This window comes from Spermophilus citellus (assembly GCF_964194105.1).
Source record: "Spermophilus citellus genome assembly, chromosome: 4".
Taxonomy (NCBI): Eukaryota; Metazoa; Chordata; class Mammalia; order Rodentia; family Sciuridae; genus Spermophilus; species Spermophilus citellus.
The window spans coordinates 134,568,662-134,594,168 of NC_138185.1; the positions used below are offsets into that span (position 1 = coordinate 134,568,662).

General features: G+C 37.5%; 2 protein-coding genes across 7 annotated transcripts in view; one reads left to right on the top strand and one right to left on the bottom strand.

Annotated features, from left to right (window-relative positions):
* The window catches only part of SPG11 (SPG11 vesicle trafficking associated, spatacsin), a 79,218-nt gene extending 76,016 nt beyond the window's left edge, over positions 1–3,202 (top strand). For all 5 annotated transcript variants that reach the window (XM_081288797.1, XM_081288792.1, XM_081288794.1 and 2 more), the window contains 2 exons: positions 505–656; positions 1,355–3,202. In XM_081288797.1, coding sequence (XP_081144923.1) covers positions 505–656; positions 1,355–1,535 — 333 coding nt within the window. In that variant the 3' untranslated portion in view covers positions 1,536–3,202. The remainder of the gene's footprint in view (positions 1–504; positions 657–1,354) is intronic.
* On the bottom strand, positions 2,500–25,315 carry EIF3J (eukaryotic translation initiation factor 3 subunit J). Of its 2 annotated transcripts, XM_081288804.1 has the most exons (8): positions 25,156–25,315; positions 24,966–25,069; positions 12,202–12,256; positions 11,629–11,720; positions 7,117–7,231; positions 5,216–5,377; positions 3,920–3,993; positions 2,500–3,566 (listed from the first exon to the last, which is right to left on the bottom strand). In XM_081288804.1, exons 1-8 carry the CDS (start codon positions 25,202–25,204, stop codon positions 3,435–3,437), a joined length of 783 nt encoding a protein of 260 aa, XP_081144930.1. In that variant the 5' UTR covers positions 25,205–25,315; the 3' UTR covers positions 2,500–3,434. The 2 variants fall into 2 exon arrangements, with proteins under 2 accessions (XP_081144930.1, XP_081144931.1); XM_081288805.1 differs by lacking the exons at positions 11,629–11,720; positions 12,202–12,256.
* Positions 25,316–25,507: the final 192 nt, after the last annotated feature.

The window sequence follows — 25,507 nt, forward strand, 5'->3', positions numbered from 1 at the left end:
GCAGTGCCAACATCCCTACTGTATCACTCATGGTACCAGACGTTGAATTGAGTTGTCTGAGGTCTCAGTACCAGAACAGAATCAGAGCAGTCCCTTCTGGTTTAGCTGTCAATCTTACACCAACATTAATAGAGCCATGAATCTCAGGTCAGCACCAGGAATCTTAGACTGCCAGGAGATTCAGTGTGGCCCTTTAATGAAGAGGGGTTGATGTCAGGGTATCAGCCTTTTCACTGTTCCTTATACAGTTGAGCTGGTGGGAATAATATTCTTTCTCAGTTTTATTAGTCCACTTTGAAGAACATTAAAAACAGTGAAAGAAGGTATTTGGGTGTTTATGGGAGAGGAAATGCCAAATTGAAACATGACTTTTCATTGATTATGATACATGGAACCTTTTAACAAAGTGAGAAATGATACATCACTATTATTTTCTAGAACAGTTTGCTTTAAATCTTAACATCAAAATAGCTTCAATGATATTTTTCATTTCTTTCAAAAAAGGCTTCTATCGTGGCCGAGGCCTATGACTTTGTTCCAGATTGGGCAGAAATTCTATACCAACAAGTGATTCTTAAAGGAGATTTTACTTATTTGGAAGAATTTAAACAACAAAGGTTGTTAAGACCTAGTATAATTGAAGAAATTTCAAAAAAGTAAGTACTAAGTGTCTATGCTAGGTGCTGTGGTACGAGCCTATAGTCTCCAGCTACTTGGGAGGTTAAGGCAGGAAGATCACTGAAGCCGAGACCAGCCTGGAATACAGTGAGACCCTGTCTTTGGGGGATGGTTTTTGACTAAGCATTTCTGCTTTTTAAAAAAAAAAAAAATATTTTTTAGTTTTAAATGAACACAATATCTTTTATTTCTATGTGGTGCTAAGGATCAAATCCAGTGCCTCATGCATGCTAGGCGAGTACACTACCACTGAGCCAAACCCCAGCCCCTAGAGCTTTGAAGTGAAATGAGAGAAAGAAATTTATGGCTGATACATACAGCATACCTTTAACTACCTTCAGCTTAAAATGGCAAAATGTCAAGAATTTCCAGAAGTGATCATTTAGAAGATTCATGCAAACAGATGAATGAGAGTAGTTTGCTTAGTGTTTTGTACTTAAAATTGAAGGATAGCTACTCAGTTTGCCTGAGATGCCTTTGAGTCCTAAACTTACTATAATTATTAAGGTAAGCATTGACATACTTTAATAAAATATTTTATCTCAAACCATTATTGGGGGTGTTTGATAAATTTCAAGGCTACAGCATTCTCTTATAAGTAGTGGTTTTTAAGAGCTGACAGCCCTTTAAAGATACAGAATTTTACTCTTTACATTCTTATGTTTCTTTTATCTAGATATAAACAACATCAGCCTACCAACAAGGTCACAGAAAACTTGAAGAAGTTACTTTCATACTGTGAAGATATCTACCTGTATTACAAGTTGGCATATGAACACAAATTTTATGAAATTATAAATGTACTTCTGAAGGACCCTCAAACAGGTTGCTGTCTAAAGGATATGCTTTCAGGTTAGATGATCTCAAAGGTGCCTGTTTTCTTGTACTGATGTGAGGTTCTGACACATGTTCATGATCAGAGTAGAATAATGCACTGGGGATCTTTGTTGTCTGAATTAGAAAAGCTCAAGACTGTACCATATCAGTCTTTGTAGGTGGTAGGTAATGAAGGCAAGACTTCACCAGGAAAATTTCTACTTTGAAGTTATTGTTCATCTACCCATTTTATATGGATACTGGTATTCTTCTTCCTCAAGATGGCTTCTGTATTAGGAGGTGATACAGTAATGATTAAAGAATACCTATGCCTGTAGATTCCAGTTTCAAATATATTTAATATTATTTACACAATTAAGGAACAGATGATACATTTTCATTTGTTAGAAACTGATCTTTCTATAATAAAATAGATTTTAAATTCAGTGTATGTCATTATTACTGCTAAGGAAATCTTAGCCCTTGTCTGCCTTAAAACAACATTTACTATAATTATTGCTGTGTAATCACGGCCTTCTGGTCATTTAGATGGTCATGTTTTCCACTTAGTAGTCTACAGAGCTTTGAGGTTTATTTCCTATGGAAATGAGAAATATTTCTTATATTCTGATTATGACAATTAAGGAAACAAATACTCAAACCACAAATTTGGTCAAATCACTTAAGATATAATAAAAGATCCCACAATTTATGCTTAGAGCCATATCCTGAGTTGTAGACTCTGTAATTCCAAATAAATAGTTATTCTAGGTACTTCATTAGGCCTTAGTATCTAAAAACAAAATTAACTTCCCAAGTAAGAGGAAGACAGCCCTACACCTTTGTTGCTCTACAGTGACACTGTTAAAGACCTGGCAAATCATTGTTTTAAAGCTGTTAACTACATCAAGCACTGATTAAACTTTATTAAGTATATAAAGAACTCTAGTCCCAAGAGGTGCATTCTGTACTCTCCAAAAATATCTCTTGGGAGGTAACACAAAATTTAAGTCCTCACAATAGTGATTTTATTAAATTAGTTGCTTTATAAAACATTGCAGATGTCATAATTGTTAACATAACAATTTACCAAACTGTAGTTAACTGGTGCAGTTTGCTGAGCATGTTTTATAAAGGAAAGGAAATGCCAAAACCCTGTTAAAGTTGTTCCATTGCAGCCTACGAGAACAAAGAGATTTGTTTCTCAGACACTTGAATCAGGCAAATAAAAACAGAGTTTCCCTCCCCCATCTGAAGCACTTCATCAGTAAAAATAGTCTGATAAATAAAGAGATTCCACAACTTTTACTGTACTGCAAAAATGGAGAAGTTTACCTTCTTCAGCTTCAAAGTTGGAGGGTTTTGGTCATTTAATTTTTAAGTATCACACTAGTACTTTTCAGCTGCAATATCTTCAGTCTGAGATAAGCAGTCTTCTTCACAATGTATTTTTAACATCCTCACGCTCAATTTAAGACAAAGCAATTTTAATACTAGGTGCACACCACATGCCCTTGCTGCAAACTGCTTTTCTTGACAAGTTATGAAGTAGTTCAAGGAGGTATGGTTAAGGCTGTATTACTGAATGGTGCTGGTAAATACTACATAATTTTTTGTCATGTTGCAACCTTTGTTTCCAATTTAGTGGCTGCTGCTATGGAATCAAACAGCAACAATGACAACATTATTAGGTTTTTTTTTTTTTTTTTTAACTATGATTTAGTAGCAATTGAGGTTCCCCAATTTTAACCCCTTGGCAGCAAGATCCAAGTTCCCTCATTTGCACATTAGCACCTAAGTGTCAAGGGGTAAAATAACCAGCACAAAAGATACTGCACTTCTGATTGTAGCATTTGGCAGAACTGAAAGGAAAGGAAGTTGTGCTACATGTTGAAGGGATTGTGGGCAACAGAAAGAAGACACCAGGAGAAGATAAAATGTCACATGAAGTCTTCATAGTCTTGTACATAGCCTCCATCATAACCACCATAATCTGCCAGATCATCTTTCATGGTGGCCTTTAATCCCCCTCCAGGAACCACGCCTTTCTTCTTCTTTTTGGCTTTGCTTTGCTAAAGATGAGAAAGAGTTATTTCAAGAGACTTTATCTGCTATGGACATTTTATCTGATACAGCAACCCTCATAGAAATATCAAAAGCATCTGGTCCCAGAAGAAACCTTAATTCTTTAAGGGAGAGTTCAAGCCTAATTTATAGCAATTTCTATTAATATTGAGAAGAGAAATTCGAACATGTCTATAAACAAAAGGACAGTATTGGCACCCATACTCCTGTTCTATTCCAACTTAAATGGTATTGGTAGTGCTTGACTTTTATGTTTTTGACAGACCCCTATTATATTTGAGAATTTTCTCACAACCCCATCCTAACATAATACTTGTTTCCCTGCACAGCTTGTCCTTACCTTTTCTTGCTTCTGTTTTTCACTGCAAAGCACAGTCAATGAATTGGTAATCTTTTTCAAGTCATCAATTTCCACTATTAAAAAAAAAAAAAAGACACTGATCTTCAAATTTTAAGCATTTTGAAAACTAAAGCAAAACAGATATCCTTCCAAAAATGTTTTGAGAAGCCTAATTTGTCCATCAAGTAACCCTGAAAATGACTGAACTTTTAAAAACATAAGGTGGTTAGGGAATCAAGAGTTTATGGCTCAGCTCAAGGTAGAACTACTTAAAAATGGTGAATTCAGTAACAAAAATTCAACTTTATAATGACCTACAACAACATACTGCTCAATCATACAGAAACTAAAAGTGACTTAATATTGCACAGTACTCTCCCTTCTATCTTTCCTTCAGCCTAAACAGATGGATAACCATGCACTTCCTAACTGCTCATTGAGCATCAAGGATGTGTTAAGTTTTCTTGAACCTGCAGAAGAAAACCCCATACCCCTATGGGGACTCCATTTTCTATCACAGAACTAGAATGAAAACTGATTTATCTCAGTGTGCTATAAGGTGACAGGCCTGTTAAGTGGTGAACATACCTTCCCATCCTTATAAAAACATGAAGCCAGAAAGATATCTAGCTTTTAGCTATCAGAAAATGTTCAGTTTGGGATACAGAACCTCCCAAAATAGGAAAATTAGTACAGCAGAATGAAATACCAACTCTGGTTACTTCACTGATTAATTTTAGAAGCCCCAGCTTACTGATCATTTCTCAAAGAAAACCCAATTTATAATTCATTATGTAGGATTCCTTTTTTTCAAACAGCAAATACTAGCAAAACCAGTCCTTTCCACATTACTACTGCATCACCCATAGCTGTCACTCTGAAAGGTATGACTCCTTGGGGTGTGGCACCACAGCAGCACCCCAGAGGATGGGTGCCAGCTCTATTAAGTATTTTGTCTTAAGCTTCCAAACACTGGAAGTCTCTCACTCACCTGAAAATCCTGAAAGCCCAGAGGCCATTTCCCCCAAAAGATACCTCCCTTTCAAGAAATAAAAAAATTTACTCAGTTGCTTTGCTGACAAGCCCAGATGTCTCTTTGGGACACCAGTGAAGGCAGCCTATCCCTGTCCACACACACCCAACACTCACACTAACTGTACATGTAGAACAAAAGAAGCAAATCCCCAAGTTTCTACAACAGAATTAAAAAAAAAAAAAATCCCCCATCCCTGCTTCTCCCTGAGTATAATTTCACTTAAAATCTACCCACAGGGGCTAGAAATGAGAATTACTTACATGAAATACACACATCTCGAACTAAGGCTTCCAAAAAACTGGCATAATATAGTGACTTTTCATATTGGGTAATTTTATCTTTTAGTAATTTTCCAAACTCTGTGAAATCATCTCTTGAAGATGGGTTCATAGCATCTATTCCATAAACTGTACTGTTAACACCTGTAGAAGAGAAGAAACACTAGGAATATCAGGAAGTTTTGTTTCATTCTAAAACATCTTAATCTAGACCCATTGAAGCCCTTAGAATCTGGGAGTGGAGTATGGTGGGGAGCATGCCCTATGAATTTGAATGAGAGAAATAAATTTACATTTTGATTTTCACTTATAGAGACCATAAATAATTTCATATCACATTATAGTTTTAGCAGATATCTTGAATACTGTATGGTCATTAACTTCAAAAAAACCTTTTTTTATTAGATTTGCCACTGGATCTTATTAATAAAAAAGCATACACAGGCTGGGAGTGCAACTCAGTGGTAGAGGACCTAATATGCATGAGGCCCTGGGTTCAATCCCCAATACAAGGGGGAATTGTATAATAAAAAATTATACAATTTTAATAATATTAAAATTGTGTAATAAAATAAAACTAATAAAAAATAAAATAAAAAATTAATTCTGTAATAAATTCATTATTTTAGTATTTTGATATCTATTTTCAATTATAGGTTTCCTTTGTAAATAAAATTCTATGCATTTTTTGTATTCATTTGAAAATATTATGCTACAAAAGGGCCCATAAATTCACCAAGCTGCCAAAGAATCCCATGGCACAAAAGGGATGTTCTTAAAGGTCTGTCCAAAAGTTCAGCCACAGCAAAGTATGGAAAGGGGGAAAAAAACGTAAGAAACAAAGATGGAGCCTTAATACCCAGTCAAATCCAAAAACTAAGCAGAGGTATGCCATGTGTTAAATCCCAACAGAAAAATTAATCTGACCTAAAAGAATTATAGTCTAAATGACAGTATGATTCTGTATCCTTCTCAAGGGCAAGAGTAAATTAGTTGTTAAAATCATGTATTGAGTATTTTAGTATGAGAAACACAACAGTAAAATTCTATTAATTAAACAATGACTGTATATGGATGCATATAATTTTACTTTTTAATCTGTAATTGGTATTCCATACTAGGCTTTATAAGAGCACAATGCATAAACCCACCTCTTTAATAAGCATATGGGCAGCTTTTAACATCCTATGAAGACATGAAATAAGGGCCCAGTGCCCTCTATAATTAGATGAGTACTTTTAGGACATGCCAAGCAGCATATAGGAGCGTCTTTAGCAGCCACTTTTTTTTTTTTTTTTTTTTTTTTTGGATGATGATGGGGATCAAACTAAGGCCCTTTCATACACTAGGCAAGTATTCTACTACTGAGTTATGTTCCTAGCCTGGCCCGGCCCAGCCCAGCCCATAGTCACACTTGAGATTGCTGAAGACTGACTGAGAAATGAGGTCATAGATCTCTATAAAGGGAATGATCACTGCAATCGTCCCCTGATGCACTTGAGACTTAAAAAATGATGTTTGCCAGGAGCAGGGGCACACATCTGTAATCCCAACAGCTCAGGAGGCTGTGGTAGGAGAATAGCAAGTTCAAACCAGTCTCAGCAACTTAGGGAGACCCTGTCTCAAAACAGAAAATAAAAAGGGCTGGAGATGTGGCTTAGTATTTATGTGCCCCTGGGTTCAATCCCCAGTACCAAAAGTCAGTTCAGTGATGGGGCTTTGCCTAACATGTGCAAGGTCCTGGGTTTGCTCTTCAGCACCACAAAAAAAAAAAAAAAAAAAAAAAAAAAAAAGGCAAAATTGAACTTTCACAACTTAAAAGACTCCTAGAGTTTTCAGCTACAATAATTCAGTATTGCACTAAAATCACACACCCATCTTACCAAAAGTTTCTTTAGCTAATTCAAGATCTGACTCTTCCTGTAATTTCTTAAGCCGCAGTTTATCTGCTAATTGTTCTTCTGGCGTTAGCACTTTAGGTTCTTCAGGTTCTTCTAACTGAAATGAAACAGAAGTTTTAAAAGGGCTGTGATTATGATGGACCCGGTATAATTCTATAGTGTATGAATTTTTTTATAAAGTGATGACTATATTTCAGACATTCTTCTAAACACTTTAGATATTCTTATCCCAATTACATAGGAAAAAAAAACCCAGAAGCACAGAGATAACAGATAGTAACACAGCTAGTAATGTTAACAGAGGTAAAATTTGAACCCAGGAACACTAGGATTATTCCTATTGCCTTTTTTAAAAACAAGGAATTGGGGCTGGGGATGTGGCTCAAGTGGTAGCGCGCTCGCCTGGCATGCGTGCGGCCCGGGTTCGATCCTCAGCACCACATACAAACAAAGATGTTGTGCCCGCCGAAAACTGAAAAATAAAGATTAAAAAAGAAATTCTCTCTCTCTCTCTCACACTCTCTCTTTAAAAAAAAAAGAAATTTAAAAGTTAAAAAAAAAAAATAAAAAAATAAAAACAAGGAATTAAAATTGTAGGCAAGAGAAAAATGCACTCTCATATACTGTTATTACTATATTGGAACAACCTTTCTAAGGGCAACTTAAAATATTTATCAAGTCTTAAAATTCTTTAATATGCTTTAATTAAGTAATTCCATTTCCAGGTATTTAGCTTAAGAAGTCTAAGATGCACATATTTATTTAAGCCACTGAAATTATTATTTATAATTACAAGTCAATTCAGAGACCACCTAAAATGTCCAACAACAATACTAATAGCCATTAAGAACACATTTTCTTTGAAGCATCTGAAAACATTATTTTTGCCAGGTATGGTGGCGTATGCCTGTAAAACTAGCAACTCAAGAAGGCTGAGGCAGGAAGATCTCAAGTTTGAAGAAGCCACCTTTGGCAAATTGGCAAGATTCTGTCTGAAAATAAAAAGTAAAAAAGGGTTGGGGATATAGCTCAGTGGTAGAGCATCTCTGGGTTCAATTTCCAGTATCTCACACACATTTCATTTTTTTTTAATTAAGGTTTCTTCATATTAGAGACTAATATAAAAATATAACAGTATAATTCTAACTTAGATGACCAGGAAAGAGTCAATCAATACAACTCCTTAGACCGAGTTTTAAGATTCAATTGCTTATACTGATCAGAGAAACATACACAGTTATTACAACAATACATGGAAGGCAATTTGGAAATACTTGTGAGACAAATGTACCCATGGGGCTGGGAATGTGGCTCAAGTGGTAGCATGCTCGCCTGGCATGCGCGGGGCGCTGGGTTCGATCCTCAGCACCACATAAAAATAAAATAAAGATGTTGTGTCCGCCAAGAACTAAAAAAAAAATAAATATTAAAAAAAATGTACCCATTACCTAGCATTCCCATTTTTGGAAATTTATTCTACAAACATGGATACACGTATTAGAAGTAATGGTTAGTCACTGAAGTATTATTTATCAAAGACAGGATCGACAAATCTAACTGACCATCAATGGGGAACTGGTAAAATAAATTATGGTACGTCCAGATAATGGAATGTTACATAGCTACCAAAAAACTGATTTAGAATAAACCAGAAATTAATGAAAACAGTTTCCACAGGCAGTTATAGGGAAAAGGGAGAGGAGAGGAATGGATATTTGAGATCTTCCTCCCCTGTATGATTGACACTGTATATATTTTCAGTATACAATCTGATATATACATTGTGAAATGACTAAATCAAGCTGGTCAGTAGAATATTTGTCACTTCACATACTTACATTTTTGCATGATGAAAACATTAAAGGGCTGGGGTGTAGTTCGTGGTAGCACTAAGCATGAGGCCCTGAGTTCAATCTCCAATACCACAAAAAGGAATTAATTAAAAAAACTGATCTGGGCTGGGGTTATGGCTCAGCGGTAGAGCACTGGCCTAGTGCAGGTGAGGCCCTGGGTTCGATCCTCAGCACCACATAAAAACAAATAAAACAAAGGTATTGTCCAATTACAACTAAAAAATATTTAAAAAAAAAAAACTGATCTACTTTCATCAATTTGAAATGTTTCTGAGTATGCCACTTTTATATAGCTTTAATTTCTGAAAAAAACAAAGTTGAATACAAAAGAGAAAAGTGGGACTCAGTAGCACACACCTGTAATCCCAGCTACTCCTCAACAGTTTAAGTGAGACACTGTCAAAACAAAAAAGGGGTGGGGGGCGGGGAGAGGGCTAGAGTTGCAGCACAGAACCTAGGATCTGGTTCCCAGGACTGGTGGGTGAGGCAGAGGTTGTGACACTGTATTGATTAAAACACAATGAATCTACAAATCAGTTTGAGTTTACAAAAACCTGTTACTGCCTCTCATCTTTCACTGACATTACACTCCCTCTTCTTACTCTGAAAATTGGTAATTAGAGGATTAAATTTTTAACTCTGCCTTTCTAATACAAACCATATTCAATAACCAAGTAACAAATAGAAAAAAGAGCCAGCCAATAAACAGAAAAGTCACCATTATGAGAAACATCATTCTGCAATCCCTAATTAAATAATCAGGCAATGATCATCAAAAACATTATAACTGGGTGAGAGGTTGATGTGATTTTGGATTACCCATAAAAGGAAAGACAGAAGCATCAGGATGTCAACATTTTAATCCAGTGACCAATTTCAGCATCAATAACACAGGAGAGATGACTCCTGATGTGTTATAGTATGAAACATACAGCATTACTTCCAAAGTAGTCCAGCTTAAAATATCAAATATGAATCTAACCAAAATTTTGTACTCAACTGCCAAATTGAAGAAACTAAAATTATGAGTAAGTAATCAGATAAATATATAGAGAAAGGGGGATGTTCAATAAGACAATTAGCCTGGTCTCTTCAACAAGTTAATGAAGAGAAAGAGAAAGGAAGTGCAGAAGGGAGAGGGACAGAAAAAGATACTCTAAGAGACTTATGATACATTAACAACCAAATGCAATGCATGATCCTTATTTGAGCAGACCATACCTAAAAGACATCTTATGATAATCAGAAATTTGTATGTAAATAGGATACTAGATTATGTTTAAAAATTACTGTTCATTTTTTAGGTGAGATATGATTGTAATTGTATTAGAAATATCCGTTTTCAGAAATGTGTACTGAACTAAAGACAAAATGCATAAAGTTTATTATTGTATTTTAGCGAGACAAAAATAGCTGAAGCAAATTTGGCAATATAATGATAAATTTAGGTGCTACATATTACTCATTATTCTATTTTCTCTACTTTTTATGTTTGAAAATATTCTTAATAAAAAGTCAAGGAAAAGAATAAAGCTTTCTATGACCTGTACGAAAGGATCTTTATGGTATATCAAATAAAATGGTGTCTGGGCATGGCAGTACACACCTGTACTCCCAGCAACTTAGGAGAGTAGGCTGAGGCAGGAGGATTGCAAGTTTAAGTCCAGGCTCAGCAACTCAGTGAAATCCTGTTTCAAAATAAAAAATAAAAAGGGCTGGGGGGTTGGGCACAGTGGCACACACCTCTAAACCCAGCTAGCTGGGGAGGCTGAGGCAGGAGGATGAAAAGTTCAAAGCCAGTCTCAGCAAAAAGCAAGGTGCTAATAAGCAACTTCAGACTCTGTCTCTAAATAAAATACAAAGTAGGGCTGGGGATGTGGCTCAATGGTCAAGTGCCCCTGAGTTCAATACCCAGTACCAAGGGAAAAAAGGGGAGGTGGGGGTGGGGACTGGGGATTTAGTATCCTTGGGCTCAATCACCAGTACACGGAGAGTGGGGGGAAAAAAATGGCTCAGTGGTTAAGTGCTTCTGGGTTCCATCCTTAGTATCAAATTGAAAAAAAAAAAAAGAAAAGTTATATCCAGACACATCAAGTTCATAAAGATACCTGGAAGAGATAAGAAAGCCTTACTGTGGGATAGAGGAAAATATACAGTATAAATGAGTTAAACTATCTTGATTTTTGAATTCTGTAAATGTACTTTCTATTCAAAAGGCAAATTAATACAATATTACTGATCTTGTTCCAAACAATCAAGAACAAAAATATTTATATAGTGTATGACACAGAAATGAATGCTTTCTGTATTTTACTTAGTATGTACACCACAAATAATCATGACTAGAAAGAACTGCAAACATTGACAAAAAAAAAAAAAAAAAAAAAAAAAAAAAAAAAAATCACTGGCTATGGTTACTGTGCAATTGTGACTGTTCCTGAAATACATACAGCATCTGGATTCTATTTTTGCAAAAACTACATATCAATTTGTTTTGGGATTTACCTCGCTATATAAGCTATATAAGTATCCATTTATTTACATTCTTCACAGGGCCCTTCAAATCAAATTGTCTGTTAAACATTGTACCACTACTGATATTAGAATTCTGTATGTATTTTAGAAAATGAACAGTACTAACCCTCTTTTTAATTTCTTCTTGCCTTTTCTTCTGTTGCCTTTCTTTCTCTTTTATCTTCTCTGCTATTTTTTTCTTTTCTGAAATTTTTATTTCTGAAAGAAATATTTTATTCATGATTATTAAGTACTTTGCAGTTCAAGGGTGGGACAGATAAGATACTTAAATACTTTAAGAGACCAAACTTTTCCCAGCTTTCAGATTCATATGGTAATATTCTAGAAAATTAAAGTGGTAAAGTTCTGGAAGTCTTTTCCTCTCTAATCTGACCCATAAGATCAAATATCTCTACATATATTCCTACCACCCTTTAAGCAAGACCAACAGCATTCAAATAACTATAATGCTGCACTCCCTCTGCTCTCTCTTCATAGCCCAGCACTCAAAAAGAAAAAGAGGCGATATCTGATTACATTTGAGGAGACAAAGAAGAGATGCAGGAAAAAGAAAATAAAGAAGAAATAGAAGAATGCTTAGTTTCAATATACCAAAAATTTTGTGAGCATTTTGTTATTTAAGCACTAAATGCCTATACCAAGATATAAAACCAAAAATGGAAGAGCACCAGTGGCTCACCTGGTTTTACTTCTGCTTCCTCTTTTTTTTCTTCATCATCATCATCCCAGTTATCCTAAAGAAAAAAAAAAATACATACATACATATATACACACACACACACACACACACACACACACATGTTCCACGAGGCCTTTATTATCAACTTGTCTAACTCTATGGAGACAAACTTTTGGGTTTTGTTAATGCATTACATAATAAATTAATGTAGGAAGAACTGACACCTTTAAATACCTGAGCTCCCTAAAAAAGGGCTCTTCCCAATTGTTTGAGTCCACTTTTTTATTTTTTAAGAAAGTTGGAAAGTTTCCAAGAGGTTTTATACATTTCTCTGTAGGTTTTTCCTAAGTATTTCATAAGGTCATAAACTGCTTTTGTAAATAGGGTTTTTCTCTCCAGTTATATTCTCTAACTGGTTATTTTTATACAGAAATACCTGATATTTTTATGTTAATTTCATTATCTTACTGAATTCATTTATCACTTACACTGGGTGACACACAACTGTAATTCCAGCTATTTAGAGGTTCTAAATTTTACTTTCTACATTAGTTTTAAAATTGTCTTGGGAGGCTAATGCAGAAGGATTCTAAGTTCAAGGACAACCTGTACAACATAGTGAGACTGTGTCTCAAAATACAAAATTTAAAAGAGCATGCCTATAATACCAGCTACAAAGGAGGCTGAAGCAGGACAATTCCAAGTTCAAGGCTAGCTTTAGCAATTTAGTAAGATCCTATCTCAAAATGAAATAAGGGGGGCTGGGTTTGTGGCTCAGCAGTAGAGCACTCGCCTAGCATGTGCAAGGCCCTGGGTTCAATCCTCAGCACCACATAAAAATAAATAAAAGAAAAATACTGTGTCCAACAACAACTGAAAAATATTTTTAAAAAATGAAATAAGGACTGGGGATGTAGCTCAGCAGTGGAGAGTTTGTGTAGCATGTGTAAGGCTCTAGGATGGAACCCAATACTACAAAAAAAAACAAAGTTAGATTTATAATAGATTCTTTAGGGTTTTTCTAAGATAGGTGGAACACTCTAATCTGAATATCTGAAATCTGCAGTGCTCCAAAATTCAGAACTTTGTTTAAAATTACCTTCAGGCTATGTGTAAAAGGTATATATAAAACATAAAAGGAAAAAAAAAAAGAATTTTGCGTTTAAACTCATATTTGCAAAGATTTCAAATTCTGAACACCCAAAACCAAAACACTTCTGATCCCAAGCATTTCAAATAAGGATACCCAACCTGTACTACCACATCATCTGCAAACAAGACAGCTGGACTACTTTTTATACCAATTATTCTACCTCCACAATTGATTTATCTAATGGCAATAGCTAAACCTCTAAGAACAATGCTGTATAGATAATGAGCATCCTTGCCGCCTTCCTCTTTCCCTTCTTAATAAAACTGCCTGTGGATTTTCCCCATGGAGCCCTATGACATGCTACCAAGTTTATGCAATAAATTTATCAATCATTTAATTTATTATCTCTGAATTTTGGTCTGCTAAGAAGTCTTATACCAAAGAATTCACTAATATTTTCTTCTAGAATATATAGGGTTTCATTAGTTTTTCATTTAGATTTCTGACCCATTTAGAGTTTTTTACTTGTGTATGGTATAAAGCATGGATCTATTATCTATTTCTCCAAATACCTAGTCAGTTGTCACAGCATCATTTACTAAAAACCCTTCTTTGCCCCATGATTTACCATATACTTAATTTCCTTATGTACTTGGAATACTTCTGGGCTTTCTATCTTGTGCTACTGTTATACTGTCTCTTCATATATCAGCACCACACTGTTTTAATTATAGAGCTTTTATGGTATGCTTTAATGTCCACTAGTGCTAGTTCTCCCATGTAGTTTTTTTAATGCTTTCCTGACGATTCTTGCATGTTTGTTTTTCATATGGACCTTTATATCAACTTATCTAACTACATTAAAAAAAAGCTTTATTAGTAATTAAAATACAAGACAACCAAACCAAAACTAATAACCTTAAAAAGTCATCTGCACCAGGCATGGTGGTATGTGCCTGTAATCTCAGCAACTCCCAGGCTCAGGAAGCTGAGACAGCAGGATCACAAGTTCGAGGCCAGTCTTGGTAATTTAGCAAGTCTTTGGTAACAGTGAGACCCTGTCTCAAAAACATAAAATATAACGGGCTTGGACATGGCTCAGTGGAAGAAAACCTCTGTGTCCCCCCCCACAAAAAAATGATTTGCAGTTGATTTAAATAGAAGATTGAAAGAAACTTTAGCAAATGTAAAAAGTATCCCGCACTCTAGCTGATGGGTCATTTATTTCAAGCAATATTCCATACAATACAACGCTGACTAATGAAATAAATCTATACACTAAGCCTGGGTTTAATGAAGAGTCATGACCTGGTTAAATATTTATGGATTCCACTCCCAAACTTGGGCAGGCACTCAGATCTACATTGTGTCTTCCCTATGCCTAACTCAATCACTGAGCTAAATATAAACAAATTCTCACAGAAACAGAAAAAGAATCATGAAATTCATTTGAAAAAGTAAAAGACCCAGAATAGTCAAAGCAATCCTTAGCAAGAAGAGTGAAGTAGGAAACATCACAATACCAGACCTTAAACTATTCTGCAATCTTTGTAATGCTTGGAACAACCAGACCTTAAACTATACTACAGAGCTACAGTAACAAAAACGCTCTGGTATTGGCACCAAAATAGACATGTAGACCAATGGTACACAATAGAGCACACAGAGACAAACCTACATAAATACAGTTATCTCATACTAGACAAAGGGGCCAAAAACATACATTGGAGAAAAGAAATGGTGCTGGGAAAACTGGAAATTCTCATGCAGCAAACTGAAATTAAACCTCTATCTCTCATCCTGTACAAAACTCAAAGTGGATCAAGGACCTAGGATTTAGACTAGAGACTCTGCATCTAATCGGCCCAAATCTTCATCATGTCAGCTTAGGACCTGACTTCCTTAACAAGACTCCTAAAACATAAGAAATAAAAACAAGAATCAATAAATGGGATGGATTCAAACTACAAAGCTTCTTTGCAGCAGAGGAAAAAATAACGTGAAGAGAAAGCAAACAGAATGGAAGAAAATCTTTACTACGCGCACATCAGATACAGGACTTATCTCCAGAATATACAAAGAACTCAAAAAAATCAACACCAAAATAAATAAATAAATAATGCAATCAATAAATGGGATAAAGAAATGAGCAGACACCTCACAGAAGATGATACACATTAGATCAACAAATATATGAAAAAAGGTTCAATATCTCTAGCAATTAGAGAAATGTAAATCAAAACTACTCTAAGGCAAGAATGTAGGGGAAAAGGTACACTGATTCATTGCTAGTGGGACTGCAAAATGGTGCAACCACTTTGCAAAGCTGTATGGAGATTCCTTAGAAAACTTGGAATGGAACCACCATTTTACCCAGTTATCCTACTCTTCGTCCTATACCCAAAGAACTTAAAATCAACATACTAACAGCAAAGCAGCCGCATCAATGTTTATAGCAGCTCAATTCACAATAGCCAAACTGTGGAACCAATCTCGATGCCCTTTAATAGATAAATGGATAAAGAAACAGTGATATATATACACAATGGAATATTCCTCAGCCTTAAAGAAGAATGAAATTATGGTATTTACAGGTAAATGGATGGAGTTAGAGAACATGCTAAGTGAAGTAAGCCAATCCCAAAAAACCAAAGACCAAATGTTTTCTCTGATAAATGGACACTGATCCATGGGGAGGGGGGAATGGAAGAATGGAGGAACTTTGGATTAGGCAGAGGGAACAAAGAAGAGGAGAGGGGGTGAGGAGGGGAGATGGTGGACTGAGACGGACATTATTACCCTATGTACGGGTATGATTGCACAAATAGTGTAACTCTACATCATGTTCAACCAGAGCAATGAAAAGTTGTGCTCCGTTTATGAAAAAAATAAATAAATAAAAACAAATTATCAAACATTTTTCTGGTCTAGGGATATAGCTCAGAGCACTTGCCTAACAAGCATGAATTCCCTGGGGGAAAGGCAGGGGTCAATCCCTAGTACCACAAAGAAAGAAAGATTTCCTAAAGGCTCCTAAATTTCCTAAAGGCTCCACAGAATTTAGAAGATTCTAATTTAAAAGGAATAGATGGGGTTAGGGTTGGGGTTCAGTGGCAGAGCACTCACCTAGAATGTACGCGGCCCTAGGTTCAGCACTGGGTTTGATCCTCAGCACCACATAAAAATAAGGGTATTGTGTCAAATGATAACTAAAAAATAAATATTTAAGGGCTGGGGTTGTGGCTCAGTGGTAGAGCGCTTGACTACCATGTGTGGGGTGTTAGGTTTGATTCTCAGCACCACATAAAAATAAAATAAAGGTATTGCGTGTCCAACTACAACTAAAACATAAAATAAAATAAATATTTTAAATAAATAAAGGAATAGATACATGAGCTGGGGATATAGCTTAATTGGTAGAGTGCTTGCCTCGTATGCACAAGGCTCAGCAACACAAAACAAACAAAATAAAAGGAATAGGTAACCCCGTCATTAAAGAGGGCTTTAATTTATATGTAGCCTAGACACTGTCCCGGCAACTACCAAGCCACACTGAAATGCCATTTGAAGCTGATCTACAGAACAGCAGATGCAAAGCAGGAGGCCCTGATGCTACTAGAAGATGCAAAGGCTAACTATTGTGCCACAACTATGACACCAAGCTTCTGGTTTTATAAGCAAAACAGATCATAAATATTTATCAGTCTAGGTATATAAACAAACTGAATCTTGATTCTTAATAACATTCTGTAAGTCCAACAAAGAAATAAAAAATCCAACACCCTAAGACTGTCATGGGGGGTAAAAGCTGAGTGGGAAAAATCTTATATAAAAAGTACACATTTTGGGGGGTGGGGTATGGGGGATTGAATTTAGGGGTACTCGGTCACATCCCCAGCCCAATTTCGTATTTTATTTAGAGACAGAGTCTCACTGAGTTGCTTAGTGCCTTGCTTTTGCTAAGGCTGGCTTTGAACTCTCAATCCTCCTGCCTCAGTCTCCCAAGTCAAAAAGTAAACATATTTTTATAGTCATCTTACCTTGGTAATTTAATGCAGGGTTTACAGTTTTAACAGACTGAGTGTAGTTGAGTGCCCCTGAGTTCAATCCCTGGTACCCAAACAAATAAAAAATAACACTGCAGTTCAAAAAGAACCAAAGAGCTAGAAGTTAACTACTAAGTGTTTTTGTTGTTGGTTTAATCTTCACAGAAGATAGAAAGACTGGATCTGTGATATGCTGCTTAAGCAGTGCTTCAGAAAGAAGGACCATATATTCACTTCCAGGAAAGTACAAATTTACACTATCACTATTTTCACTATTATAAGGGTATTGTGTCAAATGATAACTAAAAAATAAATATTTAAGGACTGGGAAAGGGCCCTGCGCAGTGGCGCATGCCTATAATCCCAGTTGACACAGAAGGATTGCAAGTTCAAAGCCAGCCTCGGGAAAAGCAAGGTGCTAAGCAACTCTGAGACCCTATCTTTAAATAAGATACAAAATAGGGCTGGGGATCTGGCTCAGTGAAGTGCCCCTCAGTTCAATTCCCGGTACAAAAAAAAAAAAAAAAAAAAGAAAGCATTTACTGAGTGCTCTCTTTGTACCAGACTCTGTGCAAAGAGCAATAACATGGTTAATCCTCAACATTATTTTGGGAAGCAAGGTGGCATAATCCCCATTCTGCACATAAATGAACTGAGGCCCAGGGATAGCTATCCCAGACTCAGTGAAAAACAATGAAGAGACCTGCTCTGAATGGACCAAAGTTCCTTCAAATATCATAGTGAATGCAATTGCTTCTTTGCATCCTGAAATACAAAATGCCAACCAGGGAATTAAGTCCCTCCCCACCCAAATCCATTATTTCAGTTAGTTCTAGAATAAACTCCCATGGAATCACAGTGAATCTCATTTAAAAAAAAAGTGTGTGGGGGAGTCATAGCCAGGCATGGTGGTACATACCTATTATTCCAGCAGCTTGGGAGACTGAGTCAGGAGGATCACAAGTTTAAGACCAGTCTCAGCAACTTAGCAAGCAACTCGAAATTTTAAAAGGACTGGAGATGTAGTCCAGTGGTAAATCACCCCTGGGTTAAATATCCAGTACCCCCACTCCCACTCCTAAAAAAAATTTACAGTTCATACTGAGTTATAGTTATGTCAATTAGCCACTTCGAACCTCAAACTGCTTATAGTGGTTTTCTGTGAATTTTAAGACATTGGTCTAGAATCCTCTGATAATAAGAAGCCAAAGGGAGAAGTAACTCTGAAAATAAGGGATTCCATCACAATACCTTCAACATAGAGTAACATTTCTGTTCAATGCTGATGCTCTTCGGTGCCCATTCCCAGCAAAACATCATCTCTAGCCTACTCATATCAATGCTCCTCATTCCTACCAACTCTATGTCCCATCTCTATCATGCCCCTGGTTTCCCCATCAAAGGATGAACCTTACCCCAGACACCCATCAATGCAGACATAATGAGGTTACCTGGAAACTCCTCATTCCATCACAGAATGGATTTTAGCAGCAAAAGGAGCTCCTATCACAAATCCTGGGAAGTCATGACAATTGTTCCTCAGTTCTTTAAAGGACCACCATGAAAAGCAAGCCTTGCCTGTCATCCTCACACCAAAGTCCTTTCAATAAGTCTGCTCTAAAATCACTACCAAACAAGCACCAAGTCCCTAAAGAAGAGAGCATAGTAATCTCAGCAAAAAAGAGGCAGGTTGTATTTGCAAATAATTGTAATCTTTATGATTATATAGATTATATATAAGATTAGGTTAATTTCCCAAGAACTGAAAATTTTTATTTCCTTAATTATGATATTAGCAAGTACTTGAAACCTATGGCACAATATTTGCAACAATGCTTGAGAAAATTTTGCCCAACTTTTGTGAATATTAGAACTTTGTAAATGCGGACCAAAATAAATAAATAAATAAATAAAATGCAAAAAGGGTTCCTAGAGAAAGACTTAAGTTTAACACTTAAAATTGGGAGTAAGTCTACAACTCACCTCAAAAGAATCCTAAATGGTTATTTGGTAAAAAAATCCCTTCCCTGGGCTGGGATGTAGCTTGGTAGTACAGTGCTTTCCTATCATATACTAGGCCCTAGGTTCAATTCTCAATACCATAAAAAACAAACAAAAAATTTCCTTCCCAAATATTTTTGGTAAATAATATATTTCCCAATTATGATATCCAGTTTATTTTCAAAAGAATCATCTAGAAAGAGGTGTGGTGGTATCTGCTTGTTTGTAGTCACAGTGACCCTGGAAGCTCAGGCATAAGAATTGACAAGTTTGATACCAGTGTTGAGTACCTCAGCAAGACCCTGTCTTTAAATAAAAAAGGACTCAGAACCAAGCATGGTGGTGTAAGCCTATAATCCCAGTGGCTCAGGAGGCTGAGGCAGGAGGACTGAGAGTTCAAAACCAGCCTCAGCAAAAGTGTGGCGCTAAACAATTCAATGAGACTCTGTCTCTAAATAAAATAGGGCTGGGGATGTGGCTCAGTGGTTGATTGCCCCTGAGTTCAATCCCCAATACCAAAAAAAAAAAAGGGGGGGGGGAGGGCGAGGACAAAGAAAGGACTGGTGATGTAGTTCAGTGGTAAAGGATTTCCAGTACCAAAAAATAAGTAAATTTTTTAAAAATTTTAAAAGGGCTGGGGGATGTAGTTCGGCTAGTAGAGCAGCCCTGGGTTAAATCCCCAGTCCTGGGGGAAGAGTGATATCACCTATGCTGCTTTCCTAAAATGGTTAGCTTCTTTTCAATAGAGGCTGTTTATAAATTCCTTGCTCATCTATACTCTTGCCCTACAGATTTGGACTTTCTCTCTAAAAGAAATGGCTGCTTTTCAAGTTTAAAACCTTCTTCCAAATGAATATGACTATTAAAAACAAAACAGGAAAATTTTAAACACTATTTTCTTTTTATTTCTAACAATGCAGCCAGCAGTTGGCTGGTACTGCCATTTTTATAATATGCAACTACAGAATGTCACATGCAATGAGAGAATACATTTAGGGCTGAAAATGTTTTCCAACTTAAGCAAGATATATTTATAGATTGTCAAATAAGAGTAGCTTTAAAAGAGTAGTAAAATTGTTTTGCCTCACAGCAACAGCCCAGGAGCTAACATATTCTTCTCCTTTTTTCTTTAAATACGTGGTATAGATATGGTATAATATCTTGCTGGGAAAAAAGCTGTTTCTTGGTGTTCTATAAGTCTTGTGGGTTTTGTTCTGTGAAGCCTCAGAACTCTGTAATGGGAGTCTGGCAAGGTTAGATATCCCAGCAAAGTTTAGTTTTTTAAAAAACCTCAAGCCAGGCGTGGTAGCACATTCCTGTAATCCCAGCAGCTCAGGAGGTTGAGATAGGAGGATCACGAGTTCAAAGCCAGCCTCAGCAAAAGTGAGGTGCTAAGCAACTCAGTGAGACCCTGTCTCTAAATAAAATACAAACTAGGGCTGGCAATATGACTCAGTGTTTGAGTGCCCCCGAGTTCAGTTCCTGGTACAAAATAATAATAATAATAATAATAAGGCTCAAATCAAATCCTCTTCCAACATCTCAGAACTATGCTGATCTCTCAAGCTACTGTACCTGCCTTAGTAAACTCTACTTCATTTAATTCAAGTTATCCATTAATTCTACTTTAAATTACTGGCTAAGCAAGGTCAAGATTAAGACACTAAACACTATACAAGGTTCTTATTTATTTTCAATGGTCCAGCGTGACATATACAACAGGTAAATATTTTCCAACAAAAATGTTTCCTGCTGGTGTCGTGACACATGCCTGTAATCCCAGCAATTTGGGAAGCTGAGGCAGAAGGATGGCAAGTTTGAGGCCACCCTCAGCAACTTAGTGAAACCCTGTCCCAAGAAAAAATAAAAAGGGTTGGGGATATGGCTCAGTGGTAAGTGCCCCTGGGTTCAATCCCCAGGACCCCCCAAAAAGAAAAAAGTTACACACACATAAACACCTCTCTTTAAGATATGAATTTTCTGATAAAACAGGTACTTTGAGTTTTTTTCCAATAACTTCACATTTCTCTACAATATGGATCCCATTCTTCAGAAATGATGTTTCCAATGCATGAAAAATGTCCTTACTCTGGTAGGTATAAATTATCAATCAGGAAGGGATCTTAACAGAAGGTGAACAAGTAAGACAAGCAGTTTTGAATTGAGTCAGTTCTAAGGATCTCTCTTTTTTTGGGTACTAGGGATTGAATCCAAAGGTAATTTACCACTGAGCTAGATCCCAGTCCTTTTTATTTTTTGAGACTGGATCTTGCTTAATTGCTGAGGCTGGCCTCAAACTTATAATTCTCCTGCTTCAGCCTCTTGAATAGCTGGGATTATAGGTGTGTGTCACCACACCCAGCTAGGATCTATCTATTTATTTTATTTGTATGTGGTGCTAAAGATCCAACCAAGTGCCTCATACATGCTAGGCAAGTGCTCTACCACTGAGCTAAAGCCCCAACCCTAGGATCTCTTTTTAAGAAATTCTATAATACAGTAATAGAAGCAAATGCCTAAGACAGTTGAACACAACCAGAAGTTTCCTCAAAACAATGTCTACACATCCTTCGAATAAACCTTATTTCTAACCTGTTCTACTGATATGCTGGGAGACAATGGAGTAAAATCTTCGCTGTCCCTGCTTCCAGTGCTTTCTCAATCAACACACTCTATACATCATTTCAATAATGGGGAAGGAGCCCAGCCATATATGCCAAGTGAATGTTTTTTTTTTAAAAAACATATTTTTAGTTGTTGATAGATATTTATTTATATGTATGTGGTGCTGAGAATCAAATGCAGTGCTTTTACACATATTAGGCAAGTGCTCTACCACTGAGCTTCAACTCCAGCCCCACAAAGATACTAGATCTTAACACTCTAAGCATGTTTTCCATAGCCAAAAAAAAAAAAAAAAAAAGACTAACTATAAGCCAAGTACCATAGCACTCATCTACAATCCCACCATCTGGGGAGAATGAGGCAAGAGGATCACAAGTTGAAGTTAACCTTGGCAATTTAGTAAGACTCTGCTCAAAAAAAAAAAAAAAAATGGGGATGTGGCTCTGTGGTCAAGTGCCCCTGGGTTCAATCCCCAGTAATGCAAAAAGGAAAAAACAAAACAAAAAAAAATTAGACCACAACATGAAATGAGAATTTCATTTCAACGTAGGAATATAATAGAGTATAATAAATTCAGCTTTCAACCTCCAAGATCAACTTCAAACTTTATATTATTAAAAAAAAAAAAAAAAGGGGTCTTTGGGCTTAGCAGTACTCTCCTAGCATATACGCGGTCCTGGGTTCTATCCTCAGTACCATATAGAAATAAATTAAATAAAGGTATTGTGTCCAACTACAACTAAAAAATAAATATGAAAAAAAGTCATTTTATATATAAAAGAAATTCTGGACTGAAAAACTGGACACTTACAACTTGTAAATCTCCAAAACTGTCATCAAAATTATATTCATCAAGATAGGCTAGGGTTGTGGTTCAGTGGTAGAGTGCTTGCCTAGAATGTGTGAAGCACTAGGTTCAATTCTTGGCATCACATGTAAATAAAAGGTCCATCAACAACTAATAAAATATTTAAAAAGTAAAAATAAAATTGAAACTCCTAGAAGAAAATACTAAAAAAATAAAACAGGTAAAGGACACATTTAAGTATCCTCAGTCAAAAATAATACTGTTTGGCAAGCAAGGTGGCACACACCTGTGATTCCAGCAGCTCAGAAGGCTGAGGCAGGAGAATCAAAGCCAGCCTCAGGAATTTAGTTGAGGTCCTAAGAACTGAGCAAGACCCTATCTCAATAAATAAATAAATAAAGTTAAAATTAAAAAAATAAAAAGGGCTGGGGGTGTGGCTCAGTGATTAAGTGCACCTGGTTCAATTCTGGTATCAAAAGTAAGCACTATTCATTTACTAACTCCTATGTTCACATGGCTCACATTATACCTGAAACTGAGACTGTCTGATAAATTGGACATCTGTCTCAACAGACTCAAGCTCATAATGATTTATCTGTCTTAAAATTTTCCAACACAAAAATAAAGATTTTTATAAGGCCCTTAGTTTATGACAAAGAGCATTAGGAGAGTAAAACATTCACTAGATTAATTAAAACAAACAAAAAAAAAACATTTTCCCTTTCACACAAAACTTCATCTTCACAAACATAAGATTTTTTTAAAAGTTTGTAATTATAATCTTAAAATTCTGGACTTGCCCAGCATAATGGTGCAGGCCTATAATCCTAGCAACTAGGGAGGCAGAGGCTGGAGGACCACACATTTTAAGACCAGCCTCAGCAACTTACCAAGACTTTGTCTCAAAATAAAAAATAATAAGGGCTGGACACAGTTCAGAAGTAAAGCACCCCTGGGTTCAATCCCCAGTATATATATATATAAAAAAAGGAATGATTATGAACTCGAGACTCATTGCTACTTATAAAAATTTAAAAATTAAAAAAGTATGTAAGCCAGGTGCAGTGGCACACACCTCTAATCCCAGCAACTCAAGAGGCTGAGACAGGAGAATCAGGAGTTCAAAGTCAGCCTCAGCAAAAGTGAGGTGCTAAGCAACTCAGTGAGACCCTGTCTCTAAAATATAAAATAGGAAAATAGGTCTGGGTATATGGCTCAGTGAGTTCAATTCCCGGGTGTCCCCACCTCCAAAAAAAAAAAAAAAAAAACCAGCACATGAGATCGTATGATCTAAAACCATATGATAATCCCCTGGAAGTTTTCAAACACAAACCACAAAGTGAATATGGTATAGATTCACAAAGCATAGGAGGAAGAAAAAATAAAACAAAAAATGCTGGCCCCTGGTCTACTACAACCACCAAATCGTCAATATTTTCTTAGGCCTCATTCATATGCAGATGAAAGTATATCTATCAACTCTCCATTACTCATATTGCTGTGTGGACTACCTAGGTTTCTATCCACTAAATGATGTTATCTCTGTGCTCAGTTCATCCTTTTTACCACAGGGTGGGGGAAGGGAGAGCTAAAAGTTATTTTACTTTACTGTTTCTATTTGTCTGCTGTAGAAAGAAAAGTCGAATTTAAACCATAATATTCCACTCATCAAATCATTCGAACAAACTCTATATATGGGCCGTTAGGATCATAAGTGAGTTGCTGACCCTGGGAAGACCTGAGGTTGAAAAGGAAGGAGGGTTTCAATACTTTCCATATGGGATAAATCTCGGAGTTCAATCCCCAATTTGCCAGTCTCATTCCGGTAGTGGACTGCGAGGCTTGCACGTGGGCCAGTACAACTGCTGCTGTCACCTCTCGTCGCCAGTTGGCGGGTGGGATCTAGGCCGGTGCGCGGACCCCCAAAGAAAGGCTGGCGCGCAGGCCGCCACCGCCCTCGACGAGTGAGTCCGGGAAGACAGACTGCCGTCTCCAGCCCACATGGCCGGCATGCGAAAGGGAAGAGAACACTGCTAGCCCTACGCTCGCGCCCGGACACACGGCCCGCAGGCCCGGGCGGCGCCCCTGGGCCGAGAGTCGGCCCACCCACCCGCCCGCCCGCCGGCGGCAACTCCACCCGCAACAGCGCCAGCCCTCTCTCGCGCTGTCGGGCGTCCCAGCCCGCACCCACCTTGACGTCCTCGTCCTCGTCTTCGCCTTCCCAGCGGTCCCCGCCGGCAGTGCCGCCGCCCCCCACCTTTCGCACCGGGTCTTCCACTGAGAACGTGTCCGCGTCTACGGAAAAGAGCGAGCGGCGTTAATGCCTGCCTCGGCGTGGGACCGGTGCCGGCCCGGACCCTGCCCCGGAAACTTACGCTTACCCCAAGAGTCGGAGTCCCCCGCCGCTGCCGCCGCCGCAGCTGCCGCCATCTCGAGCCGGGTGTGAGCGTGTGTGAGGGGGAGAGCTACGAAGAGTTAGCGCGGCGGAGGTGAGTCACTGGGCTTGCTCTCGTTGGCCCGCGCGGAGCAAGCTGGGACCGTGGCTGACTGTGCGGCGGGCCGAGGCCCCGCCCCCTCTGGCGGCGCCGGCGACGCGCGCGGCGGGGAGGGGGCGTGGACTCGGGCTGGCATAGCGTGGGTCGCGATTCAGGGCGGGGCTGTGTGTGCTGTTTCTTGCGACGCTGGGCAGTCCTGGACACTAGTTGGGCAGGGCTACGGCGGCACCATCCTGGG

Coding starts and splice junctions, on each gene's coding strand:
- EIF3J (XM_081288804.1), bottom strand. CDS start 25,204: ATGGCGGCAGCTGCGGCGGCGGCAGCGGCGGGGGACTCCGACTCTTGG. Junction 7,232..11,628: donor AAGAAGAAATTAAAAAGAGG/GTTAGTACTGTT, acceptor GTTTCATTTCAG/TTAGAAGAACCTGAAGAACC. Junction 3,994..5,215: donor TCGAGATGTGTGTATTTCAT/GTAAGTAATTCT, acceptor TTTTTTTAATAG/TGGAAATTGATGACTTGAAA.